The sequence below is a fragment of the Schistocerca nitens genome, chromosome 7 (genome assembly GCF_023898315.1).
Source record: "Schistocerca nitens isolate TAMUIC-IGC-003100 chromosome 7, iqSchNite1.1, whole genome shotgun sequence".
Taxonomy (NCBI): Eukaryota; Metazoa; Arthropoda; class Insecta; order Orthoptera; family Acrididae; genus Schistocerca; species Schistocerca nitens.
Genome location: NC_064620.1, coordinates 365,740,091 through 365,756,775, shown reverse-complemented (window position 1 = coordinate 365,756,775; position 16,685 = coordinate 365,740,091). Strand labels below are relative to the sequence as shown.

The 16,685-nt window shown below is 41.4% G+C and overlaps 1 protein-coding gene across 1 annotated transcript in view; it reads left to right on the top strand.

The window, feature by feature from the left end:
* Window positions 1-16,685, top strand: part of LOC126194745 (NACHT domain- and WD repeat-containing protein 1) — a 633,295-nt gene that overhangs the window by 573,772 nt on the left and 42,838 nt on the right. The window contains exons 20-21 of the mRNA XM_049933012.1: window positions 286-412; window positions 9,097-9,438. Coding sequence (XP_049788969.1) covers window positions 286-412; window positions 9,097-9,438 — 469 coding nt within the window. The remainder of the gene's footprint in view (window positions 1-285; window positions 413-9,096; window positions 9,439-16,685) is intronic.

The window sequence follows — 16,685 nt, the reverse complement described above, 5'->3', positions numbered from 1 at the left end:
GTAATATTGGAGAAGAGGGAGAGCAGAGGAGATAAATGTTTCCAAGTAAGAGAAGAAAAGGACACTTTCAGGAATAAAACTAAGACATTAAAAAATTCAAAGCTGAGGTTGTATGAGTGCTAGTGATGAGAGAAATTCAACAAAGCACCCAAGTTGAAAGTAGTTTATTTCTACATATAAGGGCAAACAGCATAATATTCCATTAAGATTTGGTGACTGTTATATGTAAACATTTCCAAATTTAATTATTTATTCCTCACTTTGTCATTTTTTCCATTTTCACAGCTATAATGATCGGAAGTTGGAGGAATTACCATATCAGCTGTACAAAGTGAAAGGTTCCATAAAGGAAGAATTCTTATTAAATGATAAATGGCTTTATGACAAACTGTGTGGTTCTGACGCTCATCAGGTAGGAACATATTTTGAATATAATTAAAATTGTATATTGCAAGAACAGAGAAGCTAGACTTTTGTCGTAAGAAATACTTGTTATGAAATAATCCAGATATCAAGCAGTTTCTCCTCATTCACCATAAAAAGTTTTGCTTGAAATGTATGTGATTTCTGTGCTATACAGGAATCCAAGAGTTGTCATTGTGAGACCAAGAATTCCACATTGTGTCAACAACATGAACTTTCACAAAAATTTTATCATAATTTTACATAAAACCAGTACATATGTTGAAATGCTTTATGAGAACAATGGCACAGGCAAACATCAAAGCTTTAATTTCCTCTTGCTGAATTTCAGTTTGCTTTCCAAATTTCTGTCAAAAGCTTTCTCTAAATCTACAAACTGTATAAACATACGTTTGTCTTCCTTCAGTATATCATCCGAAATAAGTGATAGTGTCAGTATTTCCTCGTGTGTTTGTAAATTTCTCTGGAACCTAGCCTAATCTTCCCTGATGTTGGCTATTATCAATTTTTTTCGTTCTTTCGTAAATAATTCATGTCTGAATTTTGTGGATATGATTTATTAAACTAATGATTCAGTAATATGCACATTTGTTAGTACCTGCCTTTTTTGCAATTGGAATCATTACATTCTTCTTAAAATCTGATGGTATTTCTCCTGTCCCATATATCTTGGGTATGAGATGGAATGGCTGGCTCTCCCAGTAATCTCATAATTCTGAAAGAATGACATCTAGTCTAAATGCCATGTTTCAACTTAGCTCTTTCAGTGCTCTATCAAATTCTTTTCTCATTATGACACCACTCATCTCTTCATCATCTATTTCCATTTATATCTCCATAATATTGTTTTGATATTTCTGCTTTGTATAGTCTTTTTATATACCAGGAAGTTAAAATTAAACTTTCCCTATTTAACACATTATAACACAGAAACTAATTACAGTATTTGTTCCAAACTTCATAGCATTAATGTCAAGGACATGAGGAAGAGAAATAATGCAGAATCAGTTCAATGAAATACTTTTAATGTACTGCTATGGTACATCATACCACTACATACCAGTACCATTACAGCTACAAAAGGGGCTCAATATGATGCCCATCAGTGTTCAGAAGAGTCTGAAAGTGCAGGATTGCATTCTGCACAGCAGAACGAAGCATGTCCGTATGTATGCTGGCTACCCCTCCTGACATGCTACACTTCAGATCAGCACATGTGTGAATGTTCCCCTGGTAAACCCTGCCCTTCAGGTAGCCCCACAACCAGAAATCACAGGGAGTGATTGTGCTGGCCAAGTATTTGGAAACTATCAGCTGATAATTCAATCATTTCCAAATGTGTTTTGGAGAAGCAGGTGAACTTCATGAGCGATGTGCGGTAGGGCCCCATCTTGCATGAAAACTGTTGAGTTCAATGTGTCTCTCTCCTGTAGGGTGGGTATGACATGCTGGCAAAGCATATCACAGTAATGTTGGCCAATCACACTGCAGTCTTTCGTCCTTGAGGGCCACCCTGTCCATAGGATAGTCCAGGGCCAGCCCTTATTAATTTCAATCCTTGCGAGAAAGTGGAGAGTGAAGTCAACATGTCATTGTGCATCCTGTAGTGCAAGCTGCTCTACAATATGGATCTTGTACAGATAACATTTGAGAATTGTTCTAAGCACATTCTGTTCAGTGGACCATGGGATGTTCAACTGTTGTGACACAGCATGCACACTGCCTGACAATCGGGAATTCCATGCAGCATTGTCTGTCATAGCAACAGCGATTTCATCAACCACCTGTGGCACAATCAGTCATCAGCCTCTTCCCAAAGCGACACCCAGTTCTCCAGTTGATTTGAACTCCTTCAACATGCTCCGCATAGCAGGTGGAGAAAGAGGACCCTTCTGTAATCCTTTCAGCTGGCAATATTCTCGAAGTGCAGCAGCAGCATTATAGTTGTTTTGATAATAGAGTTTTACCAATAATGCCCGGCTCCTTTCATCCAAGCTCATGTTGACACATTAACATGCGCGGTGCAACTGGTGAGATGTGTGAGACTATGAATTACGATAAGTGATCACGGCACCTGGTGGCCATAGTTGGAACTAGATGATGGCGCTGTGATACATGGAAATCATGCACTTCATACTCTGGGCATTAATGCTACCAAGTTCGGAACTCGTAAGGTAATTAGTTTCCCTGTTATAATGTCTCAAACAGGAAAGTTTAATTATAACCACCTGGTATATAACTTCCAACCTTAATCCTTCCCTTCTTTGCTTAGTACTGGCTTGCCATCTGAGGTCTTAACATTTCAAACAGATGCTTCTCTTTTCTCCACAGGTCTCCTTAATTATTCTGTAGGTGGCGTCCATCTTTCATATAATCATGTATGCTTCTAGCTTGCATTTTGTCTCTAGCCATTTCTGCTTTGCCATTTTGCACTTGCCCTCAATCTCACTTGTTTAAATATCTGTATTCCCTTTTGCCTGTTTCATTTGCTCAATTTTTATACTTTCTCCTTTCCTCATTGGGCAATATTCTGTGTTATCTGTGGATTTCTATGAAGCATTGTGTTATTGCTCATTTGATCCTCTTCTCCCTTCATTACTTTGTCTTTCAAAGCTACCCATTTGTCTTATATTAATTTCCCCCAATTCAGTCAAAATTCTTGCCTAATGCACCCTTTAAATCTCTCAACAACCTCTGGTTCTTTCAATTTATCCAGGTTCCATCTCCTTACCTTTTTGAAATTTCTTTAGATTTAATCTGTAATTCATAATTAGGTCATAGAGCACAGTTGCCCGTATGAATATTTTGCAGTTTAGAATTTGATTTGAAATCTGCCGTACCATTATGTTAGCCGTTGTAACCTCCATGTGTCTTCAGGCCTCTTTGACATACATAGCCCACTTTCATGGTTCTTAAACCACTTATTGTCAATAATTGAATTGTGGTCTCTGCAAATTTGTGTCAGGTGGCTTCTCCTTTTACTCCTTTCCCCCTGCCCAAGTTGTGCTATTTTCCCTTCTCTTCCTTGTCTTACTGTGACATTCCAGTCTCCATCACAAGTAAATTTTCATCTTTTGTAACTATCTGAATAATTTTTTATCTCACCATACAGTCTTTCAATCTCTTCATCCTCTGCAGATCTAGCAAAAATATAAAGATGTACTACTGTGGTGAATGTTGACTATATATGTTGGCAATGACAATGCATTCACTACACTGTTCACTTCCATCACTTTAGAGAATTTAAACATGGTCAAAGTAGACTGTAATCTGTACACAGATTACAGCCTACTTGGATTATGTTTTCATTCTCAGAACACACTGAGGCTATGGCCCCCCCCCCCCCTCCCCAAAAAAAAAAAAAAAAAAAAAAAAATAAAACATTTTAAAATGCTATCCATCTCTGTTTTCAAATTTTCTAATCTATTTCCCCAATGAAGGGATCTAAAAAACATCATGTAGCTGGCGTTCACAGTCAGGTAAAATTGTGTAAATCACATTGTTGTCACCTTTTAACTGTAAAATTACTGATTTGTACAACCCAATGTTGCAATTTTTGTTGTTTTGTCATTATCAAGTAGAGATAATTGTGCTTTGTCGTATGTCAAAATATAAAAATCATCTGACACACCTGCACATCATCACATCCTTAAAGTCTTTAATTTTAGCATTGTTAACATTTTTTATATGAGTCACATCAAATCACTACTCGTGTAACTTGTGCCAACTCCTTTTTTGTTGAAATTTAATATTGTGTGTGTTTTTCAAGGATTTCTATGGCCTTACGTTATTCCTTTGAGTTGTACATAGGCCTACACTGAAACACAATTACTTGCACTTGATAATGGCCACATGGTCAAAATTTCAATAGTGGCTTGTGCAAATAAATAATTTTGCAGTGTATATGTGACCACAATGTCATTTATAAAGGAATGGTTTAACAGTCCACACTCTAACCCACAGAATGGTAGTTTTGTTTTAACTAATGATAACATTCTCCTGAATTATTTCTGCCCAGAGATATGAATGGAGGAGTATTTTGCTTCTGGAATATTTTATCACAGAGAGTGCAATCATCAGTAAGCCATGCAGCAGAACTGCATGTCCTCAGGAAATATAATGGCTGTAGTTTCCCTAGTTTTCAGCTGTTCACAGTACCAACATAATGAGACTATGTTGACTAATTTTCATCTCATAATGATAGACATTCAGAATTTGAATCAGTCACACATGGTACGAGGTGCATTCAAGTTCTAAGGCCTCCGATTTTTTTTCTCCGGACTGGAAAGAGATAGAAACATGCGCATTGTTTTAAAATGAGGCCGCGTTCATTGTCAATACGTCTCAGAGATGGCAGCACCATACGGCAGATGGAATTTTACCGCCAGCGGCGAGAATGAGAACTGTTTTAAATACTTAAAATGGCGACGTTTTACTTACTTGAACAGCGTGCAATCATTCGTTTTCTGAATTTCCGTGGTTTGAAACCAATTGAAATTCATCGACTGTTGAAGGAGACATGTGGTGATGGAGTTATGGATGTGTCAAAATTGTGTTCGTGGGTGCGACAGTTTAATGAAGGCAGAACATCGTGTGACAACAAACCGAAACAACCTCAGGCTCGCACAAGCCAGTCTGACGACATGATCGAGAAAGTGGAGAGACTTGATTTGGGGGATCGCCGAATGACTGTTGAACAGATCACCTCCAGAGTTGGCATTTCTGTGGGTTCTGTGCACACAATCCTGCATGACGACCTGAAAATGCGAAAAGTGTCATCCAGGTGGGTGCCACAAATGCTGACGGATGACCACATGGCTGCCCATGTGGCATGTTGCCAAGCAATGTTGACGCGCAACGACAGCATGAATGGGACTTTCTTTTCGTCACTTGTGACAATGGATGAGACGTGGATGCCATTTTTCAATCCAGAAACAAAGCGCCAGTCAGCTCAATGGAAGCACACAGATTCACCGCCACCAAAAAAATTTCGGGTAACCGCCAGTGCTGAAAAAATGATGGTGTCCATGTTCTGGGACAGCGAGGGCATAATCCTTACCCATTGCGTTCCAAAGGGCACTACGGTAACAGGTGCATCCTACGAAAATGTTTTGAAGAACAAATTCCTTCCTGCACTGCAACAAAAACGTCCGGGAAGGGCTGCGCGTGTGCTGTTTCACCAAGACAACGCACCCGCACATCGAGCTAACGTTACGCAACAGTTTCTTCGTCATAACAACTTTGAAGTGATTCCTCGTGCTCGCTACTCACCTGACCTGGCTCCTAGTGACTTTTGGCTTTTTCCAACAATGAAAGACACTCTCCGTCGCCGCACATTCACCAGCTGTGCTGCTATTGCCTCAACGATTTTCCAGTGATCAAAACAGACTCCTAAAGAAGCCTTCGCCGCTGCCATGGAATCATGGCGTCAGTGTTGTGAAAAATGTGTACGTCTGCAGGGCGATTACGTCGAGAAGTAACGCCAGTTTCATCGATTTCGGGTGAGTAGTTAATTAGAAAAAAAATCGGAGGCCTTAGAACTTGAATGCACCTCGTAAATGATTTGTTGTTTAATATATCAGTTAATTATCTTCCTCTTGCTCTACCACAAGATGCAAATTCTCAGCATTTTCTAGAAACAAGCAAAGAAACAAAAAATAGTCATAGTGTTCATAGTGAAAGGATAACTAATGGAATATTTGAAAATACCATCAGATTATTCACATGGTGTCATTCAAGCACAGAACAATTGCTAGACTCTGATGGCGACATTACTGGATACAGGGTGCACTTCTGCCCATCTTCTCCTCATAAAATTTCTCTAACAAAAACCAGTACCGTCAAACGGGGTGATTTCTGATGGTTCTGTTGTTATTTTGATTGTATCTTTCATATATATTGTTAGATTAAATTGATTGTTTTGGAAGTGGAAGGTATACATGTAATGAATAAAATATCCCAGAGCCAGAAAGTGTATGTGTAGGTATATTTATCTGAGGCTGTTAAATAAAGTGTCTGAAGTCACCCCATGGATTGGGGTGATTTTGGACACGTGTTTTTTAAATCTCTGTCTGAAGTTACAGTATATAGAGGGAGAATTCGGACAGTTACTGCCTTTTCTTAAATTATACATGCTTTTTATTTGATTTTGGTGACATTTTACACATTTTAAGGTAGCCCTTTGTTACGAGTAAGTGATATAGGATGATATAATGAATTTTATATATTACAGATAAGTTTTTATTTTGCAAGAATTTAAATAAAATTTTTTTAGAGCTCTTAACTGAAATATTAGAAACAGACAGAAACAAACAAAGTAATTTAACTAAAAGGTCAAAACAATTTTTCTCGCTCATCATTCTAAATTAAGCTGCAAACACTTTAAATAAATGATTGTCTTTGAGTCTAAAGCTCATTTTCTTGAAAAATGAACATTCCTCTCTTCTCAACTGGTGTCGGAAGTATTCTCGAAATTTGCAATTTTGGTATTGTGTCTTCATCGGGGACATAAGGAAACACAAATATGTTTTTACTGTTCTCGTGTGGGTGCAAGAATTTCACACTTACTTCTGTAGCACCAACATTTGTGGCCACTCCAACATACTTCCTTGTTTGCTCCTTGTTTCCACGTTTATATTTGTGCTCTGCAACAAGAAAAGCCTGTTCTTTCAGCAGTAAAACTTTATTGGATGATGTGTCGTTTTCACTTTCACTACTGCTAGAAGCACTGTCACTTTTTTCAGCACTGTTTTCGTTTCCTTGAAAATCTCGGCCAGTGATTGATTTTTCAGGTTGAACGTCTAGATTTTGGCGGCGTTGGGAGCTACCAAGCTTATTTGGAGGATAATGAATTTCTTTGAGCATTTCTTCAAAAATGGAAGACCATGCGTCTGTGCTGCTTTGCTGGCTACCCTTATTATCAGGCAATTTTCGTAAGACATGGCCTGAATCAAAAGGGATTAGGCCCGTGGTGCGAAATCCACCCTTTATGTTTTCCTTGGAGTTTGCTGAAATCTTAGTCAGTGTCTGCTTCAGAAGAGATGGGAAGGCATCCCTGGAAATGGTCCCACGAGTGTGTTTCTTCCAGTCAGTCAACACAGTTCGCCAAGCTGCTTTCATTGGCTTGAAGAAGCTTACATCAAGCGGTTGGAGGAGGTGCATGCTATTGGGGGGAAGAAGAAGGAATGAAATACTGTTCCGCTCACATTCTTCAATAATACGTAAAGACATGTGACTGGATAAGTTGTCTCCAATCATGACAGTTGGCCCATTTTGACTCTTCAAATAGGGCAAAGCGATTGTCAAGAACCAGTCTTCAAATACAAATCATCCACTTTTGGTTCCTATTGAAATGGGTTCCTTGTGGTCCACCTTCTTGCCACGTGTCCCACAAATGCTCTGATTTGTAAAGGACATATGGAGGAAGCAGTTTACCATTAACACTAGCTGCCATCATTATTGAGACACTAGATTTTGATGAGTCAATCACTTTTCTAGCATGCTTACTCCCTCGTTTCGTAATTAATCTGCTGCTTGCCTGGATCATCTGACATGTTGGTTTCATCGTAGTTGATCATGTTGCTAGGTGGGAGATTTTCCAGCTTTGCCTTGATATTGGAGAAAAACATCTTAACAGTCTCTTTGTTCACTTCAGCAGAAGCTCATTTAATATTTTCGCTTAAGCGAACAGAAAGATCTTCTGACTGTTGTTTGAGGAATAAATGTGCCCATTCTTCTCCTGGCAAATTATTACGAAATTTCTTCTCTTTTTGGCCAGATTTATTAAGGTAGCCTTTAACTAAATAACTAATATCCAATTTAGTGAAGGGAAATCCCCAATGTGCAGCCCTCAAGATGCCTTGCTTCAACATTTCTTCTTCTTGTTCTTCATTTAGCACCGGCTGTCCTCCCATTTTTTTCGGATGTGTTTCCTGCATTTTATTTTGTAGGGTTGATTTAGGTATACCATACAAATCACATGCTTTTCTGTATGATAATTTACCACTCTGAATATCACGAACAGCATTATCTAAAAGTTCTGGGTCATAATTACACCGTACTGTAGCACCTCTCCTGCTCTTATACGTTCATGGCATTGTCTGAAATCACCCATACAGTACACAGTTTTACAAAAACTGCCATTATTTTATAACCTTGCATGAGAAACTCGACAAAATTGTACAGAAATTGTCTCAATGCTGTTAGCTACTGGGTGTGTCGACAATTATGCTTACAATAACTTCCCACTCGGCGCAACAATAGAAAGTTTCCACTTTATGATGATGCATGGATATTTAACACTGAGACTGTTCATCAATTATTCACATAGGGAAACAATTGATACAAAATAAAAGTTGTAGAAAGCGATAAATGTAATCTCTCGCTTAAAATAACTGGCACACGGATGTTAAAATAAGCAACTCTTTGTTTCTATGCAATGGCAAAGAGCAAATAAGCCATACTGTCCGAATTTGCCCCCGTGTCTGAAATCACCCCATTTGACGGTAACTCCCAAAAATAGCACTACTTCACCTTAAAGAAATATTATATATCTAAGTAGTAGTATTTGTCATGAATGACAGTAAGCTCAGTAATAGAGCATTTGTCCTCAGGTTCAGAGTAAAACCAGTCTCCAAAAATATTTCCTTTCAAGTAGCTGTTTTGTGGTCACAGGTGCTGGAAGATTTTGCTTTGGAAGAATCTAACCCAGAAACATGGGATGTGGAGCTAGAATTGCTGCAGCAGTGCCTACAAGAGTGTGGTTCTGCACTTCTGTATGATGGAAGACAAATGTACTCACAACTGTTGTGGAGGTTGCAGAACCAAATAACCAGTAAAGGCGAAGTTGGGATGCCGCACCTTTCAAACCTTCTGCAGATTTGTCGAGATCCTCCTGTTCCATCATTACTTCCTGTCAGCAATGAAGGCTTATTGTCTGAAGAAGAAGAACAATGTTCAGACACTTGCATTGACTTGATTGCACGCCTTGGAAACTGTGCAGATTTTGTAGCCACGGTGAGTATTTGAGACTAGTTTCTGTTATTTCTTCTTTCTTTTTCAGAGAACTACATCACCAGGAATCACCTAGTATGATGTAGTACACTTTGTATAATAAAATCAATGTTTTGAGATGTTAGAACAAAAACAAAAATACAAATATCTTCCTTCAACTCAGTTGTACCACAGTGTTTTACATGCAGCAAATTGTGACAGTTTTCTCATTAGTCCATTTTGACAGTAAGTCCAAGTTATTTGGTGAAAGATATGTGATCAATGAAACATATATATTATAGGATTTCTAAATCTGATTATTTTGTCAGAACAGATCTGGAATTAGACTATTCAGTGCCAGTAGCATTTGAATAATTTTACTTAGTCCTCTTTCTGTTAATATACCATACTTTAAATAAATGCAAATCAAACTCTTCAGATATATCATCTATGGAACATAGTACAGTATGTGTGAGGTGGGCAGGGAATTTTAGTGGAGAAACGAAAACTGCTGCTTGGACAATGTGAAAGTTAAAAATAAAAGTATTTCTTCTAAATGTAGGAATCATTTTAAATAAGAGAGTCAATTTTATTGCATCACTGCCAGAAACTGAACAATCAGTAGCTATTTTTACAGATGTGTTATGTGTAACACAACATCATTTGAAATTGAGCAACACTACTGAATGGATAAAAATTAATATCGTATTATTGTATGAAAGGGAGATTGGCTGTACACGCTTGAAGTGGAATAAAGTATCAGGCCCTAGACCTAAATAGTTCACTCTTTCAATGATGTACTTCAGTACTAGACTTGGAAATGTACAAAATGGTACTTCTAACCATGTACATGCCCCTGCTAGGAATATTTACATCCACAAAATAGTAAAACTAATTGCCAACACATTGTATGTCTTGATTTTGTCTCTAATAGTACTGAAAGAGGACATCTAGAGTTCTTGACATCTCCATAGTCACGTTCCTAACAAGAGTAGAAGGCCGTAATGCAACAGTAATTAGAAATAAATTTTCTAAATCCAGCTGTTTTCTTTGAAATGAATGTGAGCCTAACAATAAACTATTTTCCTGACACTGGCGGTCAAACGACAGCAGTAAAGCATCCTCATCATTCAGCTGTAGCTAAGAAGACTACAGTTTCATATAATTATAAATGCTAGTTTGTTTCTGAGATCATTAGCATCACTAGCCAGAGAAAATGATTCTCAGTCTTATCTCTGATGGTTGAAGCAGTTCAGTTTACTCTGTGACTCAAGTGTGTTATGTCATGTATCCTTGTATGAATCAATTTTCTATGAAATAAAGTGTATTGTGTACTCCATACCACTGTATCAACTGTCATTCGCTATCACTATGTACCAGAGTTCCACATTGGTGACTCTGAACTTTGAGTGAATCCTAAAATAATGCAAATTCACATTGTGACAATTTGGCTATCATACCCACATTGTGTTATGCTGATCAAGAATTTTGTCATCTCTTGTGCCCCTTGCTATCAATAGACATGAACAGTGCTTTGAATGGTGTGCAAGTGTTTAAAAGTGACAGTGACATACATGCAGCATGATGGGCCATGCCATCCGTCCTCTGATCCATGCAGCTGCCTGCATTACTGGCCACTGCCCACCCACAATTCTCCCCGTGCTGCGCAGCCATATTCCAACCGCATTATCAAACTGCTTCATGACTCATACTACTGCTATTCTGTACAGACAACCCACACCTTTGGTTCGTGATTGTCAAAAGCATGTTTGCTTCCAACACCATTCTCACAGATGACACGAAGTGTGGCACTCTACTCAACCACCATGGCATCCATGCTGATGTTATCTATGACATCATCCTGGCAACACTGTCTACGGAGAAATATGAGACCACCATAATGGCACTCTTACAATGCTTCTCCTGGACTCCCGAAGAGCAACCACTCCAGGTACTTTACAACGAACATTTTCAGGATGGGTCCTCCTCTGAACTGTTTCAGCATCTTTGCATTAAAATAGACCCATGCATCATGCCTGATGAGGTCCTGTGGACAATATGGATCATTAAGCTTCCATCTCAGGTGCAGATGACTTTACTCGCCACTAGTAACGAGTCTCTCGGTTCCTGCATGTCCCTGGCCGACTGCTTTTTCACCGTTTCTCAACATAGGCGCAGCATCAACAAGGCTCCCAACAATGGTATGGATACACATGCTGCACTGTCACGCATGCGACCTCCTGCAGCCACTGACAATCGCTGAGTACTTCTGGCTCTACCCAAAGCTGACATCACTGTGGCCACCACCCTCTGTGTGTGTGAAACAAACTCAGCTTCAGCTGTCGATCCTGGTACATCGGCCGCCATGCATGCACAGTCTCACCACTGTTGGCACCAAGCCCACTTTGACGACACTGCGTCTCTGTCGTCAACCTCATGCATTCCCAAAACACACCTGACAGCCTGCAAGAGGTGCCCTAAGCATGCATGAACAATGCATAAGCCACCTTGATATACACAAAGTTGGCACCTGTCCACCAGCTTCCGATGTTGCTCCAAGCACCGTCTGTATGTCCTCAACCGCATCAGGACTATGTTTCCTAGTCGACACCAGATTGCAGGTAAGCAAACATCTCACACACCTGCCTACACCTGAAGACTGTCTCTTCACTTGACAGCTGCTAACAGCTCTCATATCACTGTTAGGTGTATCCAGACACAGACTCTAGACCTCGGCTACAGCATGCCCTTCATGTGTGCTGATTTCCAACAGGTCTTTCCCCTTGTGCCCTTACTTTATGCAAACGAACTCACCTACACGCCTCTTGACAGTACCACATCCCTGCCATGACAACACGATGACGCCAACGTTCCTTCACCCTCAACTCGTGCAATAGTACATACTATAATGTGTGGATTGCACTGGCTGCTTACTGCATTTCTGTTAACAGCATATAGACGTGCAAGAGACACTTGCTCACCTCTGCCAGGACAACATGTCCCTAAACAGTCGCTTTCAAACAGCATGGGCAGATCTCACAGAGGTCCGCTCCACCCTCGAGCACCTCCGCTCCTCACATATTTATTGCCTATGCTTACGGACCTGAACCTGTCACCCAACACCTCAAGTCAACTCATGCTGTGCTTGTGCTACGACCACTCACCTTCGTCGCCTCTGCACCTCTGCTGGACAATGCCTGCTCACAGTACGTCACTGTCCACACCAAACCAGCACCTGCACCCAGTGCTACCTATCACGCTGCAAACAAACTGCCGCAGCTCGTCAACCATGCCACACACATGCATGCACCAGCATCACCCAGGCATCCTAGCTCGAGTCTGCAGCTGCAATCTAATACTGCTGCCTCAGAGGCCAAGCCAATGCCTGCACATGGCACTGCATACTGCGCTGTTTCCGAACTTCCACAGCTCGCTGGCTGCGCCACCCATGCACAGACTACCACCTTGCTCGGGCAACCCACCTCCAGCCTACAGCTGACATCCAACATCATTTCTGTTGCTCAGGACACCGACTCAATGTGACCCACACTGAAAAACTCTCAAGCAGTGGCTCTCCCACCGTATGATCTTTTTATCTTGTCTGACATCAACTACAGCACAGTGTACCTTATCAACACTACACCCAGCCTGTCAGTTAGTCAGCACCCCAGATGTCTACCCCCTGACCACCACCACACAGCGAAGGCAGTGGTGGACAGGATGTTACAAGCTGGAATCATACGCCTGTAAAAGTTCGGCCTGACCCATCCGTCTCAACCCTAATAAGTACGGCTTGGCCAGATTTAGTGGGGACTATCGTGCCTTGAATGCATGCACAATCGTGGACAATTATGCTGTCCCTAATATTCAAGACTTCATACACTTCCTTGTCAACACTGAAGTGTTCAGTATAATTGATTGTAAGAATGCATATCTGCAGATAATGATGTACAAAGGTGACATTCACATAACCACACCTTTTGGATTGTTTGAGTTCCTTTTTATCCCTTATGGACTAAAAACGCTGAAAAAACCTTGAAACACTTTATAGGCAGCCTGCTTTTTAAATTTTCTTTCTGTTATGCATATCTGGGCAATATCCTCATTTTTTTTCCAGATGTAGACTCACACTCTGCCCACCTTGAACAAGTTCTTAGCGCCCCCAAAGCCAATGGTTTAGTGATTAACACTGACAAATGTTAACTCTGTCAGGTGCAAGTCATATTCTTGGGCCACATCTTTAATACTTCTGGCATCCGCCCATTTCCAGAGCACACAAAGCTGATTTGTAATCTACCACCACCATCCAACTACCACGAATTCCACCGTTTCCTCAGGATGGCCAGTTTCTATCTCCTTCACTTGCCCCATGTTGCTGCCCTGCAGGAACCCTTAACATAAGCCCTCAGAGGTAAAAATACAATGGATCACAGGATGCTCACATGGACCACAGACATGTAGCGCACCTTCCAAGCGATCAACAGTGATCTGGTTCAGGCAGCCACCTTACCTCACCGAATTCCAGGTGCTCACACATCCGTCACTGCTCACACTAGTGATTTAGTGATAGGACCATCCTTCAGCAACAGCACCAGTCAACACTTGCATTTCTTCTCTCATAAACTGACTGAGGCACAGTGCACTTGGTCAGCTTACTACCAGGAGCTACTGGTCATTTATGAGGCCATGTGGTATTTCAGGGAACATATTGAAGAATGCCTCCTAGTCATTTACATGGACCATGTAAATGGTGCAATCTGTAGCTCACCCAGGGATGAGTTTCTCTGCTGTTACTGTCGCCTCAAATACATCGCACAATTCGCTGTGAACGTCCATTGTATGAAAGGTGCAGACAACATAGTCACTGACTGCCAGTAAGGCATTGGTGCCATTGTGGCCATGATTGAATTTGACAAGCTCACACAGGCTCAGCAGGACAACCCTCAGCTACAGGACCTCTTAAACAATGCCTCCTCTACCCTCATCATTGAGCCAAAGTTTATCTCCGACACACCCCTGGCACACACATGCCTGCTCATCACACAACAATTCCACAGAATTATTTTTCAGCTGTTTCACAACCTTGACCACCCCACTGTCAAACCTACTACTTGCCTAATAACTGATAGATACATTTGGCCCATGTTTAGCTATGAACTAGGGCCTGTGTACCATGACAGCAATGTAAAACCATCTGGAACACTCAGTCTCCACTAGGCACCTTCCAGATACCAAAGGGATACTTCCAACACATTCATGTGGATATGGTTGCCTCCTTCCCTCATCTGGCAACTATTGCTATCTCCTCCCAATTTATGACCAGGCACTGGGTAGAGGCTACTGCCATCCAAGATATCAGTGCTGAAACAGTTGCCACAGCTCTCATATCTAACTGGTTTGTGCATTTTGGCTGCCCTCCCTCCATAGCCACATTAGCAAGGTAGGCAATTTTGAGTCCTTGCTGTTTGCCAATCTCTGTAAACTATGCGGCATTTCTTGTTATCGAACCATCACCTGCCACCCTCAAGCTAATGGGCTTGTCAAGAGGCAGTGTTGCACCCTAAAAGTCATTCCTATGTCCCATGGGGGTGGCTGGTGCATGGTGCATAACCAAGACCTCCAAGACCTCAATTCCTCACTAGCCGAGATTTTACGTGGCAAGACACTATCCCTCCCCAGTGATTTCATCCAGTGATTTTATCTCTTGTGACTGCACCCCCGCCCCCGTCCCCACCCATGCTAGCCTTGATTCCCACCATGGTTGACTGCATCTGGCGTCACACTGGCAACCTTCAAGTTCCTCCCCTTCCCTCCATACCCCTCCTAAAATTATGCTCCAAAGACCTAGCCATGTGTGAATACATCATAACCTTGTGATGATACCATCTGCCCCCACACTCCAGCACTTATTCTCAGGCCCACATAGAGTTCTTCGACATGGCTCCAACACCTATGACATTCTGCCTAATAGCAAGCAATTCAGAGTCTCTCCATCAGCTGACTGAAACCTGCTTGGTATTGCTTCAACAAGCCCCCTGATAGGGACTCTACCATCACAATGTACCATCACAATGGCTTTCCCCCCTACTCCTGACCCTTCTCCCCTTGGGACTGTGTCCCATCCTTTCCAAACACTAGACATCTGCTGCTTCTGCCCTGAGGATCTTAGCCTCATGGTTACAGACAAGGAGCTTGTAGTCACAGGGACCCACGATGACTGCACGGTCTCACCTGACTCCCTGGTAAATCATTTCTGGGTAGTTCTCACTTTGTCAGGTAACGTTGACCCCACAACTCTGCTTGCATGTTTCACCGATGATTGCCATCTGGCCATCTCTACTACTCATGCTACTTGCCTGGCCCCTCCAGACAGTGAGCTCCCATGGACCCATCCAACTTACACATACTGGGGGTACATATTCTCCCCTCCCCCTCCCCCCTCTCATGCTCACCCACAACAACCAGGCCATTGACACACCTGCCCCATTCCATGGCTATCATCTCTACACCCTGCACCAGACCACCCTTGGTCATGCCTCCAAACCATGCTCCGCACCACTGGGGGAGAGGGGAGAGGGAGGGAGGGGCCCTCTATGGGAACATGTTAGCATAGCTGGCTGGAGAAAATGACTTGTGGTCTTACCTCTGACAGTTCATGGTGGCAGTTCAGTTCACTCTGTGACTCAAGTGTGTTATGTCACAATGTGGAACTCTGGCACATAGTGATAGCGAATGACAGTTGATACAGTGGTATGGAGTACAGTGGTATGGTGCATAACCAAGACCTCCAAGACCTCAATTCCTCACTAGCCGAGATTTTACGTGGCAAGACACTATCCCTCCCCAGTGATTTCATCCAGTGATTTTATGTATCATTCCCTATCACTATATACTGGAGTTCCACATGTACATACCATTCAGAGATAATTTACTGGATAGATCATTGGAATAAGTTTACCAAGGGAATAAAGTACACGACAAGTTTAATTCTTTCCTTATTCTTACATTCTTACTGCATTATGCATCAAATTTTCCGTGATAGTGAATCAGGGATCTAAAAAAAATGGGTAGCTTATATTTGTGATCAGAGCATCTGGCACCAAAGAGAATGCTTTATTTAATGCAGAAGACATGCTGGCTACACCACAAGCAATTCTGGACAGTCTCTCACTGGAAAGAAAGTGGAAAATGTGTGAACAAACCAAATGCAATCTGGTTCAATGTTAATTGTGAAGTGAAAAACTTGATAAGGCAAATGAAGTAAGTTTCAA